This window comes from Podarcis raffonei, chromosome 9, assembly GCF_027172205.1.
Source record: "Podarcis raffonei isolate rPodRaf1 chromosome 9, rPodRaf1.pri, whole genome shotgun sequence".
NCBI lineage: Eukaryota > Metazoa > Chordata > Lepidosauria > Squamata > Lacertidae > Podarcis > Podarcis raffonei.
Window position 1 is genome coordinate 16688303 of NC_070610.1, and position 26865 is coordinate 16715167.

General features: G+C 44.0%; 1 protein-coding gene across 7 annotated transcripts in view; it reads right to left on the minus strand.

Moving 5' to 3' along the window:
• PCDH7 (protocadherin 7) overlaps positions 1–26239 on the minus strand; it is a 408997-nt gene extending 382758 nt beyond the window's left edge. For 6 of the 7 annotated variants that reach the window (XM_053403357.1, XM_053403355.1, XM_053403354.1 and 3 more), the window contains exon 1: positions 22839–26239. In XM_053403357.1, the coding sequence (XP_053259332.1) occupies positions 22839–26018 (3180 nt within the window). In that variant the 5' untranslated portion in view covers positions 26019–26239. Of the gene's footprint in view, positions 1–19292; positions 20149–22838 lie in introns of those variants that run through there. The other variant, XM_053403360.1, reaches the window with a different exon arrangement.
• Positions 26240–26865: the final 626 nt, after the last annotated feature.

Here is a 26865-nt window from a genome sequence, read left to right on the forward strand (position 1 = left end):
AAATAAATAAATAAATAAATAAATAAATAAATAAAGGCATCATACAGGTAAAGATTTCCTATCTATATTCTCTTTTTTTCTTTAGTGTACAGGGCTTTAGGTACAAAGGAAAAGAAGTTAAAGGAAAACATTTTTCTTCCTTCACAAATTCTCCACAAGTATTATTTGGTTATTTAAGAATGATAGTTTAAAAAAAATAACTAGAACCTACCATACTGGGATGATTAAAAATCCTTTTCTGCTTCTAGCAATTTGGCGGGGAGGGGATGAAACAGTTTAATATCTGTAATTTGCTGAACTGTGGTTTTTTTCTTCTCTTTTATAGATACAAACATTAGAACTCAAACAGTAAAGTTTTCCAGAGGGAGGGAAAAAAGTAGTTCATTTTTCTACAGTAGAGAGAAGTCTTAGGATCAGAGTGGCAACTTATTTATATGTATTTTGTGTTCTCATGTTGTGAACCTCCCTGTAATCTTCAGGTAAAGGGTGGTATACAAATTTAATAAATAATAATAAACAATGATATTTATTTAAAGCATTCTTGGCCCACTTTCTGGAGCCAAGTGAGGATTCCCAGGTAAGATCCTCCTTCTATTGTGCGGGCAGGTAATCCCTCCCCTACCTGGCCTGATCTCCTTGGCAACGCTTCCCCCAGGTGGGATTGGACAACTGACTGGGGTAGGCGGAGACCTCCAGGTATCCCACCTGAGGGAAGGCAAAGCCAAGCCTATGCTGATGGAGCCGCTCCAGATCCAGGGGCTGCCCCCCATGCAAAGGGCGCCCCCCGTTTTATGTGGGGAGCAGTCATTAAAGCATTCTTGGCCCACTTTCCATCCAAACAAAGGCTTCTGAAGCACTTGGTGATGAGACAATTCTTGTCCTCTGCCTTACAGTATAAGAAGCATGACACAAAAGGAAAAGGGATTGGGAGAGAGGAGATGGGGAATAAACACAGGCACTAGCTCTAGTTCATAGGATTCTTATAATGATGATCTGGAAAGGAAAGGTGTCAAGGACAGGAGAAGCCAGAAGTTACAAGTCCTTCAGTACAGGAGATGAAGAGGTGATGCAGTTCCATTTCTCCTATTGTTTGATGGGATGGATTCTTAAACATACCTCCATCAAGGAATTTTTTAATGTACATGCATAATCCTTCCCTGTGTACGGAGTTCATGTTAGAAGACCCCTTTTTGATCTCCTGCTTGGTGTACAGTGACCATGATGGGAAATGAGAGATATGTGTGTTTCTCTCATATTCCCCAATCTATCTCTTCCTCCATTCTTGGCCAAGCTACTCATTTGTTGAGCCCTACAGAGACAACACTACATCCAAGTGTTGTTCCATCATGCAGGGAAAGATGGTTCTGTATATACGTTGAGTAAAGCAAATAGCATTTTACTTCATCGTGCGTCACTGTATTAAAGTATGATTGAGTATTAGCTGCTAATACACATAGCATTCAGCCAGCTGCATGATTATCATAAACATATGGAAGTCAGGAATTCAGAATTCAAGATTTATTCAACAGTGGCTTCAAGCTTTCAAATGTGTTTACTCCTCTTCCTTGCCGAGTGGCATAAGCAACACCCATGTTATATAACACAATGGCATTGCCACCCAGGTTGTGCACCACCCAGATTCCGCTATGGGTGGAAAACCCAGCCCACGACCCAAGGTGGTGTATTGCTCAAACGACGCAGGCAAGTGATGCAGCTGTGGCAACATCTGTTGCTACCCTAGATGTGTGGCCTATTCTCTCCATACCCCTTTTCAGTTCCCAAATGTTAAATGGTTACTCAAAACACTAAAGCAATCTGTGCTGTGCTGTGCTGTCCCTAATTTATGTATGAAAGCAAAGCAGTACGATTCCATATATATATCCATACAGCACAGTCTACAAATCATTATGTTGCACATGAAGAGATTTGACTTTATCTCATTCTCATGTTTAAACTGTAGGGAAATGTGGCAAGTTCCATGTCTGAAGCCTCATACAGAGGTAAAGGTAAAGGACCCCTGACAGTTAAGTCCACTCACAAACGACTCTGGGGTTGCGCAACTCATCTCGCTTTACTGGCTGAGGGAGCCGACCTGTGTCCACAGACAGTTTTTCCGGCTCATGTAGCCAGCATGACTAAGCCGCTTCTAGCGAAAGCAGAGCAACACACGAAAACGGCGTTTACCTTCCCGCCGGAGTGGTACCTATTTATCTACTTGCACTTTGACATGCTTTTGAACTGCTAGGTTGGCAGGAGGAGGGACTGAGTAACGAGAGCTCACCCTGTCTTGGGGATTCAAACAGCTGACCTTCCGATCGGCAAGCCCTAGGCTCAGTGGTTTAGATCACAGTGCCACCCACATCCCACAGATGTACCTAATAATAATAATAATAATAATAATAATAATAATAATAATTTGCACCCTGCCCTCCCCGGCCGGAGCCGGGCTCAGGGCGGCTAACATCATAAAACTAACACAGTATACAAAGAAAATTAGAACATAAAAACAGGCAATCAATTAATTAAAATACATCTTAAAATTAGTTCAGAGCAAATTAAAATCTGGACAGATGGCAGTCCATGGGTAAAATTGAGAGTGGTTAATATCCTCCAGGGCCAACTGCTACCACTGGTCTTTTAAAGGACCTGTGAGTGGGCTAGGAGGCCTCTTTAATGCTTGTTCTTATACAGAAAGAAAAGAATCAGACTGAACCCCAACCAAAGACCTGGTGGAACAGCTCCGTCTTGCAGGCCCTGTGGAGAGATGTCAAATCTTGTGAGAGAGCATTCCACCAGGCTGGGGCCACGGCCAAAAAGGCCCTGGCTCTGGTCGAGGCCAGTCAAATCTCCCTGGGCCTGGAATCTTCAGGGTGTTATTCTCTAACAACTGTGCAGAAAGCCCTGACAATTCAACCTGCCTCCCCCTCTACAAAGACACTTTACGGAGTGTGTATGTGTGTTTCACTCTCATATAATGAAAAAAAAATTATGTAATGCTACAGCCCAAAATATACTGTCGATTTGCACGTCTCCAAAGTACATATGTACCGCTCTCGAGAGCATAAAATGGAATTTCTCATATTAATAATGCATGCAAGAATCCTTCAGGAAGCAGTCTGTGTGCAGTATATGAACCACTGTCTGACAACATTTTAATAATTCTTCGGATTGTTCAAGGGTTTTACAAATGAAATACATTTGGGCACCTCTTAGGCCAAGCGCAGCCAGCTGCACAATGATAAATGCATGTTGTCATAATCTCTCGCTTCTTACAGAGCCCTGGTGCCCTCACAGCACCAACTCTTGTAGAACACGACTGCAATCAAAAAGTTCAAAATTAATAGCTGTGAAATCTCAAACACTCATAAGCATGTGTTTTTATCACTTCCTCACAGTGTAGATTGGGTGCTCTTGCTATTCATTATTTGTGACAGTGAATACTTCCCACTCACTTTAGTGGAAAAGTGAAGTGTTGCTTACATGGTGCTGGGAAGACGCAGATCCTGTTCTAACCTAGTATTATGAAGTGATTGGCTGGCTAGGTTACCCTAAAGTCACAGATGGAGGGCAAGAGATGGGCCTCTAGATCGTTTCTGGCTGTCATTAGTTCTGCTGGTCAAATGCTAGGGATTTAGGGGACAGACAGAGGAGTGTGCAAAACAGAGGGTTACTGAGTCTAGGAAACCAGAAAGCAGGAAGATGAAAAGGCAGTAGACCAAATGAAGGCAGGTTAGGAAAGAAGGGTTAGAAAAGGGAGTAGAGAAGAGGCATGAGGGCAAATGGAAGAGCCAAAGGAGAAGACAAGTTGGGAAAAAGGTCTAGAGAGGTAGATGCTAGAGAGATAAGAAAACGTATTTTCACATTATGGTTGTTTATTTATTTTGTGAGTGGAGCCTGTCAAATTTTGCCTGCAGGCCTGTAGTACATTTGAAATCCAACTGAAGCATAATGGATTGCAAACCCAATATTACATGGAACACATAAGAATTTGAAGATTTATTGCTTCCGTTCTCCCCTAGTTCTTCTACTGCCATTTATTTCTGCCTCCTGTGATCTCATATAAAACCACCTATGCCAAACACTTGGCAATACATACTTGTGTAAGCATCTCATTTGGGGAATTATTCTAATTATTGCAATAGCAGTTGCAGTCCCCAGGCAGCAACAGGAGCTGATTTTACTAGGAACTATACAGGCCTTCCTTGCTAAAAAGATCTTTAAGATCTTGCTTTAAAAATCTTGGAATGGAAAACATTATTTATGGCCCCTGCCTCAAAGGCCTTGCTATCTAATTTAAAACAAAACACAGTAAAAGAACGTTAAAAAGGCCAAGAGCAAAAGAGAAAGAGGAATAGAAATAACTCTGCGTGTGTGTGTGTGTGTGTGTGAATTTTGTTTTCTACAGCTGTGACTTCTGTTGCTGAGCTGAACAAGAAGTCACAAGAGTTCACTGTGGACTGAAGATGGAAAGATCAGTCAATATAAATACTCTCAATTTCTCATTTTTCCATTCTTAAGCTGCAGTTACAGATAGGTAGCCGTGTTGGTCTGCCATAGTCAAAACAAAAAAATTTTTTCCTTCCAGTAGCACCTTAAAGACCAACTAAGTTAGTTCTTGGTATGAGCTTTCGTGTGCATGCACACTTCTTCAGATACACTGAAACAGAAGTTGCCAGATCCTTCTATATAGTGAGAAGGTGGGGAGGGGTATTACTCAGAAGGGTGGTGGGAATAAGCTGAGTTCTCCACATTTCTGCAGCAATTTGCAATTACTATTTTTCAAAATCTTCATGAATATTCTTCAGTATTTTAGTGCAAATGTTTCCTAATAGGCTTATATTTGTATGCTGTTTTAATTAATGCACATGTTTTTGCAAGCAATTTCCAGTATAATGCATTACTGTATGTTATTTTCAGTAGCATGTTCATTTGAATGCACCCCCCCATACGTGCATTTTAGTAAACACTCATTGGAGGACTGCACTGCAAAATTTTGAAAGATGGCTGTGTTTCACTATGGACATCTTAAGGGCCTTTTCATATAATCATCATGTTGAGTTGGTGGAGTGGAATTATCTGTTAACTTAGAACTGTGTCGGTCCATGCCAAGCTTGTCCTGTGCCAACACCACACACTGAATTTGGCCCAGATTGGGGTTTTGGCCAATGACTTTTAGCATTCTAGCTCAAGCAGTGGCAATCGAAAAGCCAAACTAGGTGGATCAAGCAACAACTAGCCTGGCATGGGTTGATATCAGCAAAATATCCCCCACCCAACCTCATTACTAACTCAGTCTATGTTGGCTTTTGTGAATGGGTGCTAGAGGCATTGGCTGCTAGACACCATAAGAGACTGAAGATGTCCTGCAAACACTTTGTGGAGTATAAACAGAAGGCAAATGCTAATCAAGGAGAAGATTCCACTGATAGTTTCTTTAGGTGTATGAGACTGATCAGATCTGCATGTAAGCTCCACTTTAACTTTGACCTATGTCTAAACTCACATCCATGTTTTGGTTTCATGTTCTATGAAATCTCACAGATTTATGCTGAAGTTGAACAAAACTGTGCTTCAATGTGTATTCTAAAAGTGCCATAAAAATGTTCAGCAGCTGTTTATCGGTGCAAAAGATTATAGGCTGAGTTCAGTCCTGGTCTTCAAGGAATGGAAGGGATCTTTCTGCTTGTAGGAACGACGGCAATCCAAAAGAGCATTCACTGGGAGAAGGCAGAGGGAGTCTATTTGGACCAATCCGCTTTTCCCATGTGGCCCCTGGAGGTCCCACAGTGTTCCAATAAGTCCCCCAACATTCCGCAGCATATTTTCAGGGGTCATAGGGTGCTGCCGGGGCAGGAGGAATCAGTAAAAAATAATGACACCCCCACCCCCATGGGAATGTCTTGTAGAAGGATTGCTATATGTTTTCTTGTGTCCTTTTATATTCTGTTGGAAGCTGTCCAAAGTGGCAGGGGGAGCCCAAACAGATGGGCAGGGTTCAAGAATTATTATTATTATTATTATTATTATTATTATTATTATTATTATTCCACTTATGGGAACTCTGGATCCAAGCCTTATATTTATATAGTACAATTGCTGAAAATAATATTTCTTTCTTTAAAAAATGTCAAGTGTGGTGTGTCCTGTGATTACTAAAGAAAGAAGTTAAAGCTGCACAGGGGGGAAATTTCACACACACTTGGAAAAAAAGAAAGGTCCATTGTAGTAACCACACAATAGTATAGCCCCATCTGATTTATCATTAACAGAAAGGGGGTGGTGGGGGTGGTAGAAATTCTATCAAGATACTGAGAACAAATTGCCTGCAGGCAACCCATTATCAGGGTCCAATTAATTTCAGATTGAAGGCACCAGACTTAGATCTGTTCTTGTGCCAGTAATCTGATACCCTGTAGATTGGATACATATGTCTTTCAATGAAATGCTGTTTATTTAGCTGCAGACAATTTTATTAACATGTAAGTGTAATAATAGCAAAACTAATAAAGCCAGTTATGTTGCAGGTCAAATTAGGAATCAAGTAATTCTAAAGGAAAATTAAAAAATGTAGCTGAAATAATATATATTACATGAGAGGCTATTGCAGTGCCGTCATTTTCCATTTAGGTTGAATAAAAATAACTTTGTGAATGACAAAAAGAAGTCTTTTATCCTGTCAATTACTATAAACCCATCACAACGTACAAATTCCTAGTTCCTAATGCTAAGTCGTTCAAATCCTAGGACTTATTTCATTTATTTTTTTCTTTGATAACAGATGGATTTTCTTTTATCCTTGGTAATTTGCATCAATAGTAGATCATAAAGTCTTACAAATACATAAAGCCATTTAGAAACATTTGATGGAGTGAATCTTTAGCCCATCCTTTTATATTTCTGAAGCATTAATTCACGAGGAAGGTTACTGGCAAATTTTAGGAGGTCGGTTGTTTTATATGGTTGATGTGAGGCGAGTAAAGATTATGCTCTAAATTTAGCACACAGCGTTCCTATAAAAATATGCTGGATTTCTGTGTTAAATGTTCAACCTGAGTCATTATTCATGCAGCAAAATATGCTCTGAAAAGTGAAGGCAACAATTTTGAGTCAGTGGCTCAGATGACCAGGTTATTTCCCAAGACCAGATGGAAGTCTCAGAGCCCCCACTTCGGGGTCCAGTTCTCATTTTGGTGTTTGTGCACTACCATTTTGTGTGGGCAGTCCCACAAATGAATCTGAAGCCATATGAAGAATGCCATGCACAAAGCAAGCACAGCATCAAGAGTTCTAACCTCTATTTCTCCTTGACACACCAGTAGGTTAGAGCTGCAACAGTAGCCTCATGGAAGCAAGAAGAAGAGTTTGGATTTGATATCCCGCTTTATCACTACCTGAAGGAGTCAAGGTCCACTTCTGCTGCTTTCAGCCCTATAATCCTGCCTGTATACTAAGAATCACAAGTCCCTACCAGTTAGATGATGGGAACAAGGCAACGAGTCTTCCTGCTGGTTCCAGAACTGTGGAGCTAATATTTTTTCCCACCTTTCCCTATCCGTACATCTGTTTAGGTGAGCACTGAAGCCCTTATTCTTCAATGCTGCCTTTAACAGAGATCCTAATTGCAATGAATTTTACAGAACTGCTACTTAAGGTGTTCTGCATGCTTGCTAATGCAGGATTTATACCTTTGTATTTTGCCCTGCTCCTGGTTTTATGTTGCTTTGTGATGCTGTAGCTCTGCACAATAATATTTTAATAATGAAAATGACAAGGCCATTGTCGCTATAGGCAGCAGGAGTAAATGTAGGTTTCAGTAGTACAGTGGTACCTCGGTTTACGAACTTAATCTGTTCCTGAAGTCCGTTCTTAAACAAAATCCGTTCTTAAACCGAGGCACGCTTTCCCTGAGGCCTCCTGCCACCAGTGCCCTTCCACTGTCCGACTTCCGTTCATAGACCAAGGTAAAGTTCACAAACCGGAACACTACTTCTGGTTTTGCGGAGTTCGTAAACTGAATACTGTAGCTCATAAACAGGACTGTTCATAAACTGAGATACCACTGTATCATGTTCCTTGTGGAACTCTTTGGTAAGAAAGACTTGCATGGCTAACTCACTCCAGGCCTGTAGAAAGACGGTCAACACCTTCCCAGTGATAAAGGCATATGCCTTTTAAGGAGAAGATTGAGGGCTGACTTTTGGTTGGATTAGACTTCTTTATTAATTGTAATTAACTGGTTCATTGGATTGGGTTGGGTTTTTTATTATTGTAGTGTGTGTATTTTTTATTCATTAGGTTGGGTTTTTTATTATTGTATTGTGTGTGTGTGTGTGTTTGTTTTTAGAATAAAATCTAACCTACTAGGAGACCACTGGAAGAGGGGAATGTGGAAAGGAAAGGAAATTAGTATGCAGCAGGTTATTGGTAAACATAAGCGACAGTGCAAACTTTAGCCTTTCTTCAAGTGGCTGTCAAGAGGAGCAAAGTTGTGTGAACTGCCCTCAGAGAAGCCTTATGAATGAGCTGGCTAAATCTATCAGACAGTTATCACCTAAGATCAGGGCTGAGGTTCACTGGCTGAGCATCTAGTGGCCTGTGGTTAAAGAGAGGTCTTTCAGTTTCCAATGCAATTATTCCCTGTGAACGTGCTTCCACAAATGATTTCAGAATGAAATAAATACTTTCAAAGGAATCCATTCTAGTTCTCTCTCTTCCTCTCCCTGGTAAGGCAGTTCTAACATAATTAGAGAGTAATTGAGTGTTCAAGTCCGTCCGTCCCCCCCCCCCCGATTAAGAAAGGAGAGGGATGGGGATCATTTCTCGCTGTTAAGACACACAGAGCCCATGTCATTTTAACCAATTAGGTGCATTAGAGGCATTTTTTCACAAATCTAGATTTCTGTCACTTACCACTGGTGAAGGTAGAGAGATGGCAAGAAACAAAAATTATTATCTGTTTGTGTTTAAAGCAGCAACAAATAAATGGGGGGGGCATAAATATAGCAGATGATTTACACTGTTCCCATGTCAGTAATTAACTTCAACATCCATGGTAGCATAATAGGGTCAGTCTGTGTGCTCATGGTGGTTTACATCAAGCAACGAGATTCTGAGCAACAATATTTCTGCTCATTGTGTCCATGAAGTCAGTAATAAAGTCCACATTCTCTATCTTAATAGGATTGTTATTTAGATGGGAATATTTCGGGGGGGGGGGTCTGAAGGATATATGCTCACTTTCAACAATGGGAAGTCATCTTTGACACTGCCAGATGCAGTAACAGCAAGCCAGGAGACTTGAACCTAGTCATAAAATTCTGCTTAGCCACATGTTTCCCAAACAGACAACGTAATGCATCTTGAATCTGGATATTTGTCTCCACAGGTGTGCTGGAGAGGAAAACATTGGATTGATTGGTTGGAATGTATTTTGCAACTTCAGGTGGAATTTGATACTTTCCATATTAACAACCTCAAATCTGAAGTTTTATTTTTAAAAAAATGAAATACATTAATGGACGACGATTAATGGAGGATGTTACTAGATCAGAGATTAGCAGCTGTTAAGTATATAGAAGCACCTAGTTGGCTGCTGTTGGAAACATGATGGTGGGCTTTAGTTTACACCTGCAAGGCAGCTCTTATGCGCCTTACCTGGAGTTAGGGGTGGAGAAGTGGCTTCAAAGGCTTCTAGCTATGCACTGGATTCTAGCTGGCATCATCTGAGATTTGCCAGCTGCCAATGGTAATAGGAAATATTGTGCCCTAATAATATAAAGCAGAATAACAATACAATACAGTGGTACCTCGGGTTAAGTACTTAATTCATTCTGGAGGTCCATACTTAACCTGAAACTGTTCTTAACCTGAAGCACCACTTTAGCTAATGGGGCCTCCTGCTGCTGCCGCACCCCGGAGCACGATTTCTGTTCTCATCCTGAAGCAAAGTTCTTAACCTGAAGCACTATTTCTGGGTTAGCGGAGTATGTAACCTGAAGCATATGTAACCCAAGGTACCACTGTACTGTTGAGGAAAACAGCAAGGATTTGCAGTGCACATCTGAGTACAATCTGGCAGAAGAAGATAGGAACAAACAGTGACTTGATGGATGAAGGTAATAAAGACTCTAGACAGTAATGCTGATTGCCCTTTATATGCTAGTTATTGGGGGGGGGCACTCGGTGCATATTAGTGAACTAACCTGAACTGTGTAATTTTGAGTTTGCAAGTCACCTTTAAGGAAATTATATGGTCAGTAGAAATTAAGCTGCCACTCAGACTCTTGTATTAAAGTCAGAGTCATTCTTGTAACCCTACAGTTGAACAGAGACATCGTGCTATTTCATACAATAGTAAGCCTTTATTATTCTTTCTAGGTATTACTTTACTAGAACAGATTATAATTAAGACTAGTTTTAGTGATACCACTTCAGATCTTTACAAAATGCAAGTTCTAATGCAATGCTTCCATTCTCTGAAATGTGGTATAATAAGGGGACAATATTCACTTTCCAAAAGGCTTTGTCCTCTCTCCCTTTTTTTTCCATTTTCCCATTTCCAAAAGAGAAAGAGAGAGAAATATAACAAAAAAGATGAGGGGGGGCGGGAATTAAGCTAACTTTACAGAGAAAAGAAGGGCCCATTGTTATAAATTGATGCACAACTCAGTTAAGCCAAAGCATTTCACTCCCACTGAAATCAGCTGGAAGTATTAGAACATTCCAGTTCAAACTTCATGTTATTTGGAAGAAAGGCTAATTGGTTTTTTCAGGAACTTACTTCCAAGTAAGGGACAGTTCTTACATTAATTATGCAGTTCATTAGCTAATATATTGCTGCAAGATCAAGTCCCATGCCAAACCACAATCTTCGGAATTACGGAACTACATGGAAAAGACATGTGTCCCCGGAGGCCAGCAGTAGACCTTGGAAGTCACCACACCAGATAGCTACTGGGATCAGGCAGTATGGATACAACAACCATAATAAATAGGTGCTGTAAGAGGCAAAAATCAAATGAGGGATTGTAGCCTCATGCTTAAAAGCATCTTAAAAAGAAGACATCACCTTGCCAAGAAAGGTCTGTATAGTTAAAGCTATGGTTTTCCCAGTAGTGATGTATGGAAGTGAGAGCTGGACCATAAAGAAGGCTGATCGCCGAAGAATGGATGTTTTGGAATTATGGTGCTGGAGGAGACTCTTGAGAGTCCCATGGACTGCATGAAGATCAAACCTATCCATTCTGGAGGAAATCAGCCCTGAGTGCTCACTGGAAGGACAGATCCTGAAGTTGAGACTCGAATACTTTGGCCACCTCATGAGAAGAGAAGACTCCCTGGAAAAGACCCTGTTGCTGGGAAAGATGGAGGGCACAAGGAGAAGGGGACGACAGAGGAAGAGATGGTTGGACAGTGTTCTCGAAGCTACCAGCATGAGTTTGACCAAACTGTGGGAGGCAGTGGAAGACAGGAGTGCCTGGCGTGCTCTGGTCCATGGGGTCACAAAGAGTTGGACACGACTAAATGACTAAGCAACAACAACAGCCTCGTGCTTCTTAAATCTAAATAATTTGGCTTAGTACGGTTACACACCCAGCTGTTAAAGAATGTGAAAGGATATATCAGCCTGATGATAGACACTACATATCAAATTATGGCTAGGTTTCGCAGAAACTCATAATAAATACAGCCCTATTGAAACATAGTATGTCCATTTATGGTATAATTCACCACAAATTTCACCTGCATCATCACAGCATTCGGTTTTCCAAACGTGGGAGAAAAATGCAAAACACATCACAATTCAATATATGGTTTGCTAATTAGGGAATCAGAAGACAGGTTGGTTACAGTTCTACAATACATCACTTTCAAAGTCAAAATTTGACATCCATGCCCATACCTTTTGGAAAGCAAGTGCAATATAATTGCGAACAGTATGTTCTAAAAAGTCCCCTGGTTGTAACCACATCTTATATGTGAGCTCATGTGGTGGCCTTGAGCACTATTTGATTCCTTCGGCCTCAACCTGAAGTCTACCATTTGAGGATTAAAATTCTGAACTACCTCACAGGCTTCTTGCAAAAGTTACTGATATGGTGCATGAAAAACACCTCAAACAATTCAGGAGTGTTATATAACTGATGTATTATTATTATTATTATTATTATTATTATTATTATTATTATTATTATATCACTTGTATAAAAAAGAAACATAAAATACATCTCCAGAAGAAAAGAGAATATCACACCTAAGGAGCATCAAATATGTAAAATGCTCCATAATAAGAATGCAATTTTTATTAAATGAACCAGCAGAATACCATCAAACCTACTGATAGAAATTAAAGTGCAAGACTATTCCAGGAGTCTCCACACTTCTGGGGCTCAGGACACGTTTGAAAATCTAAGAAACTATTGAAGGTATCACAAACATCAATTTCATGGGGGGGGGGAGTGATGAATATCAGAATCCAGCTACCCACACAAAAATAACACAGACAAAAAAAAAGCAGAATGCCTAGAAGAAACTGCAAATAAATTCAAGAATTCAGGGGAACTTCAATCCAGTACAAAACACTAGTATTATATGTAAAAAAGAAGAAAAGGGGGGGTGTAAAAACAATAGACATAAGTCATTAATGTGTTTGTACACATGCACCCAATGTCCTGAAATCAATCGCCTGGAATATAGCATTTCAAGTACACCATTTAAAACAGTGAAGTTTTATTTTTATGTAAAAAATATATAAAAATAAATGAGTGGTTGCTACTCAATGCTGCCCCTGCAATCCTCTCCACTTGCCCTCCCCAGGCTTTTGTTGTTGATTAAAAAGATCAGGAAATGGATCAGAGCAGGCCATGTATAGCTGGGAGGACTGGGCAATTACATCAGTGCATACTAAATTCAAATGTTCAATCTAAATTAGATTCTCTATACATATCTATTGAGATATAAGTTCCATTTACTTAAATAGAACTGACGCCCAATCAAGCATGTATAGTGGATTGCAAAGGAAATCCTATGCACTCAGTTACCTGGAAGTAAGTTCCACTGAACTCAATAGAACTTACGTCTGGGTAGACATGCATAGGTATACATTCCATACCAGCATAAACCCCTACCCTTTGGTTTTACTGGTTTACACCTATCACATGCAAAAGAGCCACATGTTGTTTTTGTTTTGGAGAAAAAAAACCCTGTATGGTGAGATAACACCCCACTACGTTTTATGAGATAAACTTTAAAGCAGCCAAGATTTTATTTCAGGTCACAGAACCGCCTGCCATAAAATTAACTAGCCAAACTATCAACAGACAGCAGGAGTACTGAGAGAGGAGTAAGGAGGCACACCAAGGCTTACAAAAAAGCATTCAGATTGAGCATAATTTTAAGTAATGGATAATTTACATAAACTTCACTATAGTTGTATAGTAAAACAGTTCCCAGACTTTGAGCACAAATCAGGCAATGTTCAGCTAGCCCATTTTAAGCCCCACTGATTTCAGTGGGATGGAGTTAGGTCTTATTGGATGACATCAAAGGTTCATCACAAGCTGACTGCTGGTGAGCATAAGGTTACCAGACGTCCCCTGACAAAATCCATCTATTTAGTAGGAAGTTGAAAAGTGTCCCTGGATTCACTGAAAAAAATCTGGTAACCTTAGGTGAGCATCTATATTTCTTAACAACTCACTTGGTCTACACGCCACATTATTTGAGGCATTGTCTTGCCCCATTTGACAGCTTCAGTCGGTGGAACTTGCACTGTTAGTACATATGCCAGATAACATGCACTCCATGTTTGCTAGGAATTGAGATATGTTTTAGTGTAGCAGCTCCTAGAATCCTAGAATTGTAGGGCACTAACTCAAGACCCTGAGATTAGGAGCCTCATGATTTTTTAAAATTTCAGTAAGCCTACCCAGACGAAGTGCAAATAGATTAATTGGTACCACTCCGGCGGGAAGGTAAACGGTGTTTTCGTGTGCTGCTCTGGTTTGCCAGAAGCGGCTTAGTCATGCTGGCCACATGACCCGGAAGCTGTATGCCGGCTCCCTCAGCCAATAAAGCGAGATGAGCACCGCAACCCCAGAGTCGTCCACAACTGGACCTAATGGTCAGGGGTCCCTTTACCTTTACCTTTACCCAGACATATTATATATATAATGTCTTTCACAGGTAATTATTTTGTGTATTTTTAAAGTTTTGCTTATTTTTTATAATTATATTATTATGTACACTAGTTAGATATCTTTCTGAATAATCCATTTAAACATGTTTTCCCTGAACTAATAAAAACAAACACCTTCCATCTCCATCCCTCACATGCTGCTGCTGTATGCACAGCTCCTTCCAACCTCCTCTCTTCGTATATTCCCCACACACACACACATGGAAGGGCTGCATGGAGCATGGACTGGGTTGTCCCTTAGAGAAGCAAGGCGAAGACATAGTTAGCAGCAAAGCTATAGTTGCAGTTGAGTTATAAACATGCCACTCCTCAAAAATACTCAGCTTGTTTTGCAATTTAATATTTACTGAGCGCACCTTTAAACCTGCAAATTCACATGCAAACTTCATTGTTCTTCCTACTGAAATGTGAAATGGCATCCCTAGCCAGGGTGGCTTAGGCTTCAGTTTTGGTGACTCTGCAAACAATATCACCCATAAAATCTCTTAAAGTTTGTGTCCCTGAAGCAAACCTTCTTTAGTCCCGTTGTAAATTAAATCTAGTACTTTAAATGCATTTGAGAAGATTATTCAAGGCAGATGCCATGACCAATTTTTTAAAACGTCTTGCAATTATTGCTTTTGTTCTTATTCTCAGTACACAGCTATATGTATATATGTTGCATGAAGGAATACTATGCCTGGAAAGTTTAGCTCTGTTTTTGAACACTGATTCTCCTTCTAATGCTGAGATTAGCTCCTATTCATGTCAGTGGAGATTCAAAACGCATATTGATGGAGGAATATACCACTTTTCCTTTCTTAATAAACAAAACATTGCTTGAATGTAGGATAGCCGTATCCTCGCCATGCAAGAGTTTGCTTGGTATATGATAAACCGAATAAACTAACCAAACAACACACCAAGCTGATTCTAAAAAGAATTTTCTATTTATTTCTTCTTCTTCTTTTTGGCAAATTGCATTCTTACAGAAGTGAAGCTTTGCAGCCCTACAGACACGATAACATTCTCCTTCCATACGAAGGATGTTTTCCAAATAGCAAAAGTGTCTGAGTCAGTCATAAAAGATAATAAACAGCTAGGCAACAATGCACTGCAAGCAGAGATGATACAGTTCATAAAGGCTTACAGTGCCTTTTTTAAGGAAATGGAAGGTGGCATCTGTTTTGGGGGAGAAAGCAGGGGAAAGAACCATTAAGACCATAGCCTCCCATTCACGGTCGCATGTATAGTGGTGAGAAAATTGGGTGAGGATGATAAGCAAATAAAAAACTCAATAAGTCAGTTCTCCAGACAAAAGTAGTGGAGGTTACCACCTGCAAATCCTTGTGATAAATGCAGTGAAAGAACTATACTAAAAATGCCACCTTGTATATTTCATTACCCTATTGAATTATGAAAGCAAAAGGGAATACAAAGAACACTGCATAAATTTGCAACCACTGCTACATGTCAGACATTTTAATAATTCCTGTTTATATTGATCCTTGGGAGCCCAAATAGTCTACATGGCTGAGCATTTTACAAGGACCAAAATGAAAAAGCAACAATGACAATCACCTCCAACCAAGTTCTCAATGGGATTCTTTTCTCTGAGAAGGGGGCAACACTCTCAGCGGTACAGCTAGGTAATTTCAGAGCCTGAACTTAGTGGTCTTCCAGGGACCTCCTTTTGATAGCCAGGTGTATGATTTCACTCATGAAGCACACCATAAACATTTGTCTACTTCCTCCACTGCAATTCCATGCATTACAATGGCTTCTGCGTTACTGAGAAGTTACAGCGAAACAGCAGAAGTTTGCCAATCCTGACTTAAAAGCAAACAAGCAAACAAACAAACCTCAGCATGTGCAATTTTGCATTCTAAACTTATTTAAATCATAGCACCCTCGAGAATAAGATGAAGTTTGCGCCTGGTATCCCGATATCAAACACATTTGCATAGGAATTGCACCATTTTGTTGTAGAGAAGTATACTAAAAGCAAAATCATTTGAAAGCGATCATTTACAACTGTGTATAGGCTTGGTGTGTGTGTGTGTGTGTGTGTGTGTGTGTGTGTGTGTGTGTGTGTGTAAATGCAGGTGACAATTGAGAGGAGCATTGTTGCAAACCTGACCTCTCAGGAGCACCAGCACTCCAGCATAGCAGGACACTGAGGGAGTAGGAGAGAGGTGAGGTCTGTGAGGTTGGGGCAAACTGGTGGGAAGGCTAAATTGACTTTGACAATGCATTTAAACAGCCCCCGCCACACCACCATCCTGCCCTATCCCATCAGCATCCAAGTATATAGTATATAGCATGGTATGTGGCAGACACCCTCTCTTCTGGCCGCTCCTAGAAGGATGAAATGTTTACGCAGTTGTTGGCACCCATCTGTCTCAAGAGACAATGGAGTGCACCTCTGGGAGTGAAGTTAAACTGCCTAGTGACCATTCTGGGGTGCAAACATGGGCATTGTATATGGAAGTCCTGGGCTGCTCAGATGACAAGGCTCCCCTCTCGGCCTGGCTGATGTGGTCCATTCAGCATTTAGCACCAGCTTGGCTGCATGAGTTGCTCAAATGAGGCATAGAATAGGGACTCCATATCAATTTGTGTAGCGTTTAATCCTTAGCCCTTTCTTCTCCTGAAGATGTTCCACAAAGCAAGTGGGTATGGATATTTCCTCTGGGTTTAATCCCAAAGTCCCATGGATTTCAAAACAAAATTTGAGTGCAAATAACTTTCTCTGGATTGAGGACAATGCCTTTAGGATCATGAAGGATGCGTATGTTGGGCTACTCAAATTATAGGCTGGTTTGTTGAAGAAAGGGGGGGGGAGAGATGTCACTGAAAGATCTCACATAGGCAGTCATCTGTCTTCACCAAGTAATACGGTCCTGTAACCTGAGACTGGACTTCCTGACAACAATGTTGCAGTCACTGAATAGTATCAATTACTGATTCTAATTACATTAATGTATCTCGTTCATGGTACTTCAACTAAGCACTGCTTGGATTGCCCTTTGATCTACAGTCAAACAAGTGTTATAATCACCTATATGAAACAAGTGTTGCTTTGTGGGCCGAGTAAAGCATACAAGTGTCAGCTAAAAAAACCAGGAGTCTCTTTCTTTTCCATACTTCAAGTCCATACTTAGGATATGATTAATACACCTAGACAATAGATGATGTATTAGAAACACATACACACACACATTCTTTTTCAACAAGGTGATGAACATTAATGCCATCTGGTTAAGTATTTGTGAAGATGTAAAAGCTGTGACTGATAAATCAACCAGTGCTCAAATGGCATCCTTTGAGGACTGCAAAGTTCACATACTATTTATATAACTCCCCACCTGTTAGGCTCATTATGCAAAATGGGGGGAGGGATAAGAAAATGTCATTGAGAATCAAGGCAGCTTTCAATGGCTGTTTTATTCTGGATTGCACTTCACAACACAGTGTGTGTGTGTGTGTGTGTGTGTGTGTGTGTGTTCTCCTCCACCCCCTATGCCTCAATATTGCGGAACTGCAATGTTATTTAATGTGTGATGTGTTACTGTGGTTTTATAATTTGCTGGAAGCCACCCAGAGTGGCTGGGGCAACCCAGTCAGATGGGTGGATGATGATGATGATGCTCATCATCATCATCATCATCATTATATTGTTTGGTGCTCCTCTCCTTTCCTATTGGGCTTCAAAAATCTCTTGGAGGTGTTCAGCACTTAACTGTGAACAAAAAAATCTGTACATTACTCTAAGGTCAAGATTGTGATTTTTAGCAGCCTCAGCCCTCGGTATAGATGGTGCTTGGATCAGAAGACTATAGAACAAACTTGTTCATTTAGATACCTGAGTGTACTCTTTAATTAAACCTTCTCTTGAAAGTGTCATATGGAGGCAGGGAAAGTCAAAGCACAGAAAACTATAGGGGCACTGATGAACTTTTACTACATAAGGGAGGGCAGCTGATCGAACCTGCCCTAAAGATATTTGGTAGTAAACTGCTTACTCAAATGCTCTATGGCATTGAAATCTGGGGCTCTGATTCAAACTCCATTAAAGTTTTGGAAACTGCAAAACAATGGGTTTCTTTTTCAGAAGCTAAACTCTGTTTCAGGAATATCAGCAGTTCTTCTTCATACAGAATTTGGGTGGCCAACAATCAAGGCAAGATTGGACTGTGCTCAGTAAAGTATATTTCAAAAATTGCTACTATGCAAATCGGGCATTTTCCTTTTCTGTGTTATATAGAACTGGGTGATAACCAATTCTGGAAAGCACAAATTGTCAAGACTAAAATAGTTTTAGACTATTATGGTTTTCCAGAACTGAGCTCTGCTTTGACTTTGAATGTGTCAACTAAGGGATAGGTTCTTCTGGATAGAATTCAGAAGGAACTGCAACTAACTAGAACCGCCATCCTTTCCCCTTGGTATCCACTCCTGAGAACAGAGCATTTTAGAGCTAGTTATCTGTGTGCTGAAGAGTTGCACATACCTTTATGAATCTGCCCAGTGAAAACTACAACTACAATGTGAATAATGTTATTGGAACAAGATTATTGCATACAATAGGAGCTATAAAGTCCGCAAATAACTATCCACCCGGAACTGTCTGGATAAAGAGCTCCCTTTTGGGTTCTCTTAAAATCAACACAAGAAAGCAAAAGTAGAACTCAAAAGGGAGTTCCATCCCATTTCTGGCTTTCAGAGGTGAAATGTGTACTTTCCTCTAATGGCCTTCTCTAGTATCCTGCATCTTAAACATATATTCTGGCAAAATGTTTTGAGTAAACAAAATCCCATTCAAAATTGTTTCGGCACAATAATGCAAGTCAATGTACTCTTCTACACACTAAATTATTGGCACAATCTGATCTGATTAACAGCTAGCAATACTGTTACTCGCAATTTTTAAATAATTTTAAGATGACCATTTAGCAATCACTATCTGATTAATTTAGTGGCCACTCCATATCTTACTATCATTGCTACTAAAAGAGTGGGAGGCTATTGCCTTTCACATCATAATTCAACATTGGTAGAAATTGTGTGTGTGTGTGTTTGTAAGGAAAAACATACGTTCAGGCAATGATCTCCAAATTGCAGTTAAATGTTCTTTCTAAGAGAAACTAACGTTGAAGTGTGGCAAAACAAAACAAAGGTCAAATGCTCTGTGTAGGAAGCAAAACTGCATACATTTTTGAATTACATCTTTCTATACACTCCTCAATATCTGGTGGGGAGGAAAACACAAAATTCTTCACATAAACTGCTTTTGTTCGGCCCAAATTACAAATAGCTCATGCAAGATGCTTCCACCAAAATACATCATATTGTCTCTAACATAATGCAAAAAACCAAGTTGTGTATTAAAAAGGTCCAAGCGAAGCAAGCTAACAAATCCCACAATATCAAATTGGTTTTTGAACCAAGTTTGCACATTTAAGAATGAGATAGCAAACACACACACTCTTTTTGTCACACTAACCAGGGTGTCTGCATTCGTGACCGAGCACTGTATTTGCATTCATCAGCATGCATTTCTCTATAATGGAATTCCACACAAGATGCTATGCAGCTTGAGATAACACAATATTTACCCTAGCTTGGCTCTAACAGCACTAACTGTTAAACGGTTTGCTTTGCATACAACCTTCCAACAAGCTAAAAGCAGAGAGAAACCACCTTAATTCAAAACAAAATAGATAGTTCTATAACAGTAGGTCACAACCAAAGGCACGGAAATTTGTTTTTCAAATACCTATGAATGGTTCACAGTGTGAGAAATTCAACAGTGCTTCTCTTTTGGGGGTGCAGATTCAGAATCAGTCCCTTGCATCACATCTAAGTTTTAAGCTTAAAGTGCAGTTGCCACACATTTGTAGTAACCTATTTCAAAACTCCACTTGCTGGAAGGTATCACAAAACAGGTAGGGCTGTATGTAGAGTAGCGTCTTATGGATTTGTAAGGAAGAGATAGAAGGGATAGATCTTAATCATGATCATTTTTAGCATCCCTCCCAAACAAATGAAAAAAGTGTTTCAGCAAGAGTTAATTCTCTCTTTACTTGCATCTTTTTAATGCATGTATTGCATTAGTCCCATTAGAATTGGTGTGTATTTAGTGTCAGTTGCTTCCCAGTCTCACAACTACAAAGCTGAATGGCCCATTAGATTAAAACACCCTGGTTATGTGGAAAATCATACCTACTGTAATTGTTAACTGTTCTCTTTCTCACTGCCTAGCCCTTGACAATGTTAAAAGTGTCAGAGTACAGCAGACTTCAAGGGGCGTGTTTTTGGCTGGGTGTCTACCTCTAGTGGCTTGCAACAGTTTCCTCTCCAAGAGTAACCACAGTGCGAACGAAACCTTGTAACAAAAAAAGCTGTTTGGGGTTAACCAAGCCCATGTGAGTGAGGATAGAGTGACAATATAGCTGGGAAATGGGGTTCGCTTTCCCTTCTACAGGATACTTGCTACTATCTACTTGTATGCAGGGCTGCATATGATGAGAGCTCATTTGCTTTTGGGCAGTAGCTTCCTCTGTGGTTATATGTAAAAGAGGGTTCCTAGTACCAAGATCTTGGCATGCTTCCTGTACCTGTTAGGAGTCACAAAGAAGGGGGTGGTATCAACAGGTGCTGCTTTCCTCATGGAAAGTGGTGGGAAGAAGTTGCACCTGGAAAATGTTTCATCCACAAAAGGTATGGAAGCATTCTCAGGATCTGGACTTGGAAACTTTAGTGAGCCTAATGCCTTCACCTGACTGCAACTCCCGGGTTGTGAAGGTAGAGAGGCATCCATGCCATTACTTTCTCACTGTCGGTAGGCCAAGTGGCTGTACCTGATCTATCTAACTGATGCTTGGGATGGGGATGGGGAGCCACAGAGTGGAGGCTTCATGTCTTTGTTGATGAGCTTTTAGCTACTTGCAGCACCAGCCCAAGAGATTCCCACCCCACACTCCCACTCTAAGTTTCACAGATTGAGAAGCACACTCCAGCATCCATTGCATTCTCGCAGAGGATACTACAGCGGAATTCTCAGATCCACATGCTCATTCAGGGATTCCTCTCAAAAGCATCTAATGGACCCAGCAAGTAGATGGGCTGCTTTGCACTCCAGCTGGCCCTGTCTGCTTTGCAGCCTTTGAATGTGTTTCTGTGTGCTTGTGTGATGTCGCCCCATCCCCCTTGTGTGCGCTCACATGTGCACATGCAATTGTATGTAGGCACAATTGTGTGTCTGTTTCCATTTATGGCTCTGTGCCAGTTGGATGTGTGACTAAATGGGAGAAGGGGGAAAGGGGGTGGAGTGGAACCGAAGGCTGGAGACATCTCTGACTTCCTACATTGCTAATTCTTTCGTTCCATTGTGTGTGTGTGTGTGTGTGCGTGTGTGTGCGTGTGCTGCCAAACAGTGTGAAGGCACAGTCCGATGATCATTTAACTGAAATTAATAGTTTCCTCTTCATACTTCAATTATCTTGGCCTACTAATAAGCAGGGTATTTCAGGAATAGCAAAAGGAGGTGGGTTTTTTTGCTCAGCAGTGCATGTTAATTACTCTGTTCTGTATGAAGTGATCCTTGCTATATTTTCCAAAATGACTCTCCAAATCATTGAACCAGAATATTTTGGGGTTTATATATATATATATTTGATACTTTGCATATATTCCTATTCCTTAATGAGAGTATGTTGGATTAGATGCAAGAGATGGGATTGTGCGTGCAGAAATTTAAGTTTATGGCTGTGTGTGTGTGTGAGTGTGTTGGAAAGAAAGAAAGAAAGAAAGAAAGAAAGAAAGAAAGCCACTATAGTGGCTGTGGTGTGTGATACAGTGGGAAAACTTGCTTAGGACAGATAGTTGTGTGATGGGTGGTGAGCCTTCAACAGCTGTGAAATATGGGAGGGCTATGGCAGGTCTGACTGTGCCTTTGAAAACCATTTAACTGAAATTATCATTTACTATTAACACGCTTGGCTTCAACTATCCCATCCACTCAAGCCTGGTGTATGTAAAAGTTGAGAAAGGAAGTTGATTTTTTACCATAAATGCATGCCCATTCTTCCAATCAGCATTAGTGTTAGTGACTTTGGTTCTTTAGAGTTATAATTATTCCAGACTAATGGTATGAGAGAGGCACTGGGAAGCTTGTTGTGTGTAGGTGTGAGTGTGACTGTAAAAGGGAGGGGAAGAACAGGTGTAAATTAGAGAAGTGGCTGCATGTGTGTGTAAGTGTAGGAGGAGTAATAGCAGGTGTGTCTGAGTGTAAGTATCCCTTTCATCTAGATTAACAGTTTAGTCTTAAGGCTTTTCAAACAGGCTGTCTGTCATCCTCACAACCAGGGTGGATCGTCATACTAAAAGGCACCTTAACATTGGGAACAGAAATTCTGTTTGCATTGGTGCTCCTGTGATTCTTAGTTGAGGAAATGTTAATTCATAAAATATGCACCTGATCCTAAAGGCAGATTCTGGCGGTGAGTGGTTGTAAAACAGGTGTGGGCTGGGGGAGAGGAGCAGCAGGCGAGCCTGTGTCTGTGAACGGCTAGGAAGGGTGTAAAGGGGGTGAGCTCCCCCCACCCTTCTCCCCACCCACCCACCCCCTCCCACCCCTGCATGCCTCCATCCGCCTTACCTGCTTGCTGTACTTGCTGCTGGCTTGACAGCTGTACTCGGAGCAGTGGTCCGAGCCGATAGAGATGTTGTCCCCAGCGCCTACGAAGGTGTTGGCCGGGGGCAGTTCCTGGACGGCCTGGTGTTTTTTCCCGGCGGTGGGGGACTGCGGGTGCAGCTGCACCGTGGGCAAAGGTGAGCTGGATTTGTAATGCCTGGCCAGATCCGGGCTGCCGGGCCCGCCGTTGACGGAGCGGTAGCGGCTCATGCTGGGGCTGTCCCCGGACAGCTTCTCGTTGACGCCGTCGTAGCGCTGGCCATTGGGCTTGGAAGCCTCGACCGTAACGATGCTGCTGTAGAGGGGCTGCTTGCCTTGCTTCTTGCCTTTCTTGTCCTTCTTGGGCTTCTTGGCCTTGTCGTGCTGCTGCGGCGTGAAGAAGTCCTCGTGGTCTTTCTTGCCGGCCTCGTAGCCGCCGTGCTTGCCCTTGGAGCGGCAGTAGCGCGCCATGACGACCACCAGGATGAGCAGGACCACGGTCATGATGCCGGCCACCACGCCCACAACGATGCTGAGGCGCTGCTTGCTTAACTCGTAGCTGGGGTCGCCGGCGATGTCGTGCGCCAGCGGCGTGTGCAGGCTGCGCGCCACTTGGCTCTCCACGACGGTGGCGTTGGCCAGGCTCTCGTTCACGAAGACGTGCAGCAGCGCCGTGGTGGACTGCGGAGGCTGCCCGCTGTCGTTGACCTGCACCACCAGGCGGTGCAGGCCGTAGTGCTTGGGCGCCAGCTTGCCCACCAGAGACACGACGCCGCTCGACGGGTCGATCTCGAACAGCTTGAACGGGTTGCCGCCCACGATGCTATAGCTCAGCTCCGCGTTCTGGCCAGCGTCCGCGTCTTTGGCCTGCACCGTGGTCACCACGGAGCGGACGTTGCTGGACGGCGGCAGCACCGTGTAGGAGCTGTTGGCCGGAGACGTGACCACGGGCGCGTTGTCGTTCTCATCCATGACGAAGAGCGACACGGTGGCCGTGGCCGAGCGGGCCGGCTCTCCTCCATCCACGGCCTTTACCTTGAAGGTGTAGCTGGTCTGCAGCTCGCGGTCGAACGAGACCGTCGAGTAGATGGTGCCCGTGTCATTCTCGATGGAGAAGATGCCCGGCGCGCCTTGCGCTTGGTCCCCGGGCTGTATGGAGAGGCTGAGCTGCGCGTTGCGCCCCTTGTCGGCATCCATCACTGTCACCATGCCCACTGGGCTGTTGGGCTGCAGGTTCTCCTTGACGTAGAAGGTGAACACGTCCTGCATGAAGCGCGGCTCGTTGTCGTTGCGGTCGGCCACGCGCACCACCACCGTGGTGGAGCCCTGCAGCGACGGGACCCCTTTGTCCCGGGCCGTCACCTGGAACTCGTAGGTGTCCCTCTGCTCGCGATCCAAAACGGCCTGGACGCGCACGTCCCCGGAATCGGGGTCGATGGTAAAGAGGCCTCCGGGAGACTCGGCAGAGAGCGGGGAAGGCTCCAGGGAATAGGCGATCTCGGCGTTCTTGCCACTGTCGGCGTCCGTGGCTATCACCGTGGCCACGCGCTCTCCGGGAGCGTTGTTCTCCGGGAATGATACCTCCAGCACGGCCTGGCTGAAAACCGGCGGGTTGTCGTTGGTGTCCCCGACGCGCACCAGCAGGGAGTTGTTGCTGGACAGGCTGGGGCTGCCCGAGTCCACGGCCACGATGACCACGTTGTAGTCTCGCACGGCCTCATAGTCCAGAGGCGCCGAGGTGTGCAGGAAATATTTGCGCTTGTTCTGGGGCTCCCCTTCACCCTCGCTGGCCGGCTTGAGCTGGAAAGGCACGTCGCCCACCACGGTGCAGGTCACCACGCCGTTCTCGCCCTGATCCCGGTCGGACACTTGCACCAGGGCGATGGGGGTGTCCACCAGGACGTCTTCGGCCACGCTGGCCACGCCGTCGCGCAGCGGGATGCGCCCGATCTTACGGATGTCGATGGTGGGCACGTTGTCGTTCTCGTCGCGGATGTTGAGCACCACCGTGGCCTTGTCCGTCTTGGGGGGTTGCCCGCGGTCCCTGGCCATGACGGTGAAGCGGAGCTGGTTCACTTCCTCGCGGTCGATGCGGTGCAGCACGCTGAGCCAGCCCGACGACTCGTCGAGGCGCAGCAGGCGGCGCACGGACTCGGTGGCTGCCCCGAAGACGTACTCGATCTGGCCGTTCACCCCGACGTCGGAGTCCGCCGCCCTCAGCTGCAGGATCGGGGTGCCGGGGCTGCTGTTCTCAGCCAGGTCGGCCTCGTAGACGCTCTTCTCGAAGCGGGGGCTGTTGTCGTTCACGTCGGTGATAAGCACTCTCAAGATGGCCTGCGACGAGCGCGCCGGATCTCCGCCGTCGCGCACCCGCAGAGTCAGCTCGTAGGAGTCCCGCTGCTCCCGATCCAGCGCCCCTTTGACGATCAACTGGGGCTGCTTCTCGCCATCGGGGGTGTCCGCCACCTGCAGCTCAAACACGCTGCTCCGGGCCCCGCCGTCGGCCTCTTGCCTCCTCTTGCCGCCCCCGGGGTAGAGGGCGCTGTCGGAGGTGGCGGAAGCCGAACTCCCCCCGCCCCGTCGGCCCCCGTCGGGCTCTTGGAGCAGCTCGTAGCGCTCGATGCCGTTGCGCCCGAAGTCCCTGTCGGTGGCAGTGGGCAGCAGGTAGAGGGTGCCCACGGGGCGGTTCTCCTCGACGGTGAGAGTGAGTACTGGGGAGGGGAAGGTAGGGGTGTTGTCGTTGATGTCCAAGATGATGACCCGGCCTTCGAAGAGGTCCACCCAGCTCTGCGACGGGCCGATCACGGACACCTCGAAGTCCAAGAAGCACTCGTTCTCGTCGAAAATCATCTGGCACTGCGGCAGCTTCTCGCGGTCGATGCGCCTCTCGGTGGTGCTCAACTCGCCCGTCATGTTGTCGATCTTCAGGTAGTCGGAGCCGGACTCCAGGCTGAACGTCACCTCGCCCGAGCCCGTCACGATGCCCAGGTCCGAAGCCACGTTGCCGATGCGGATGTCGGCAGGTCCTTCCTCGGCCAGCCGGTATCTCAGCACTTGCTTAGCCGCCGCCAGGCTGACCCAAAGCGGAGGCGGCAGCAAGAGCAAGAAGCAGCAGCAGCAGTAGCAGCACTGCACAAAGCCCAGGAGCGTCCGCATCTTCCACATCTTCTTGAGCACCCAATGAAAGACCCCACCACCACCACCACCTTCCTCTGCCCACCCGTGCCAATAAACGCCCCCCTTGGCAAGCCAACAAGAAGATGCCTCGGCGTTTGGCGGGGGGTGGGGGGAAGGATGGAGGTGATGAGGGTGGTGATCAATTATAAAATCCTCCTGCTTCTGCAGAAAACTTCGGGTCTCATCCCATCTGGCGCAAAAAAAGGGTGAAGGGGAGGAGGAGGGAGGGGATCTGGGGTTGGCTGGCGGCTCTTCCCCACCTCTCGTTCCCCCCTTCCTTTTGCAGTTGCTCTATACTCACAGTTCACCGGGCAAGTGTATTTTGCTTTTTTAAAGATTCATCTCGGCAGATAGGATGAAGGAGGGGGGGGAGTTCCGCCTCTTCCTCCTCCTCCTTCTCCTCCACCCCCTCCGATGGCACTGTAATCACTTTGCAAGGTTTGCAAGAAAAGCAAGAGCAGCAGCAGCAGCAGCAGCGAGGGATTTGATGCAACCAACCCCTCCCCCGCCGCCTTCTTCTTTACTCCAGTCCAGTTCAATTCGCACTCTTTCCTCTCTGCCTGCTTGCCTGCCTGCCTCTTCCTAGCCGTTTGCCACCGCCGTGGAATTAGCTCTTCTGTTTCTCTCTCCCCCCTCCACTCCGCATACACACGCCGACGAAGGGGTGGGAGGGCGGGTGGAATGTAAATTGCTTCATTCAGAGAGCGCTGGTGTCCGGCGGAAAGGAAAAAGACAAGGCAGCCTCCAAATCCTCTTAGCTAAAGATGGAATGGGGGAAGAGTAAAAATAGCCCCAAAATAAAGAGAGGGGGAAAAATATGCCCAGTCTCCAGTGA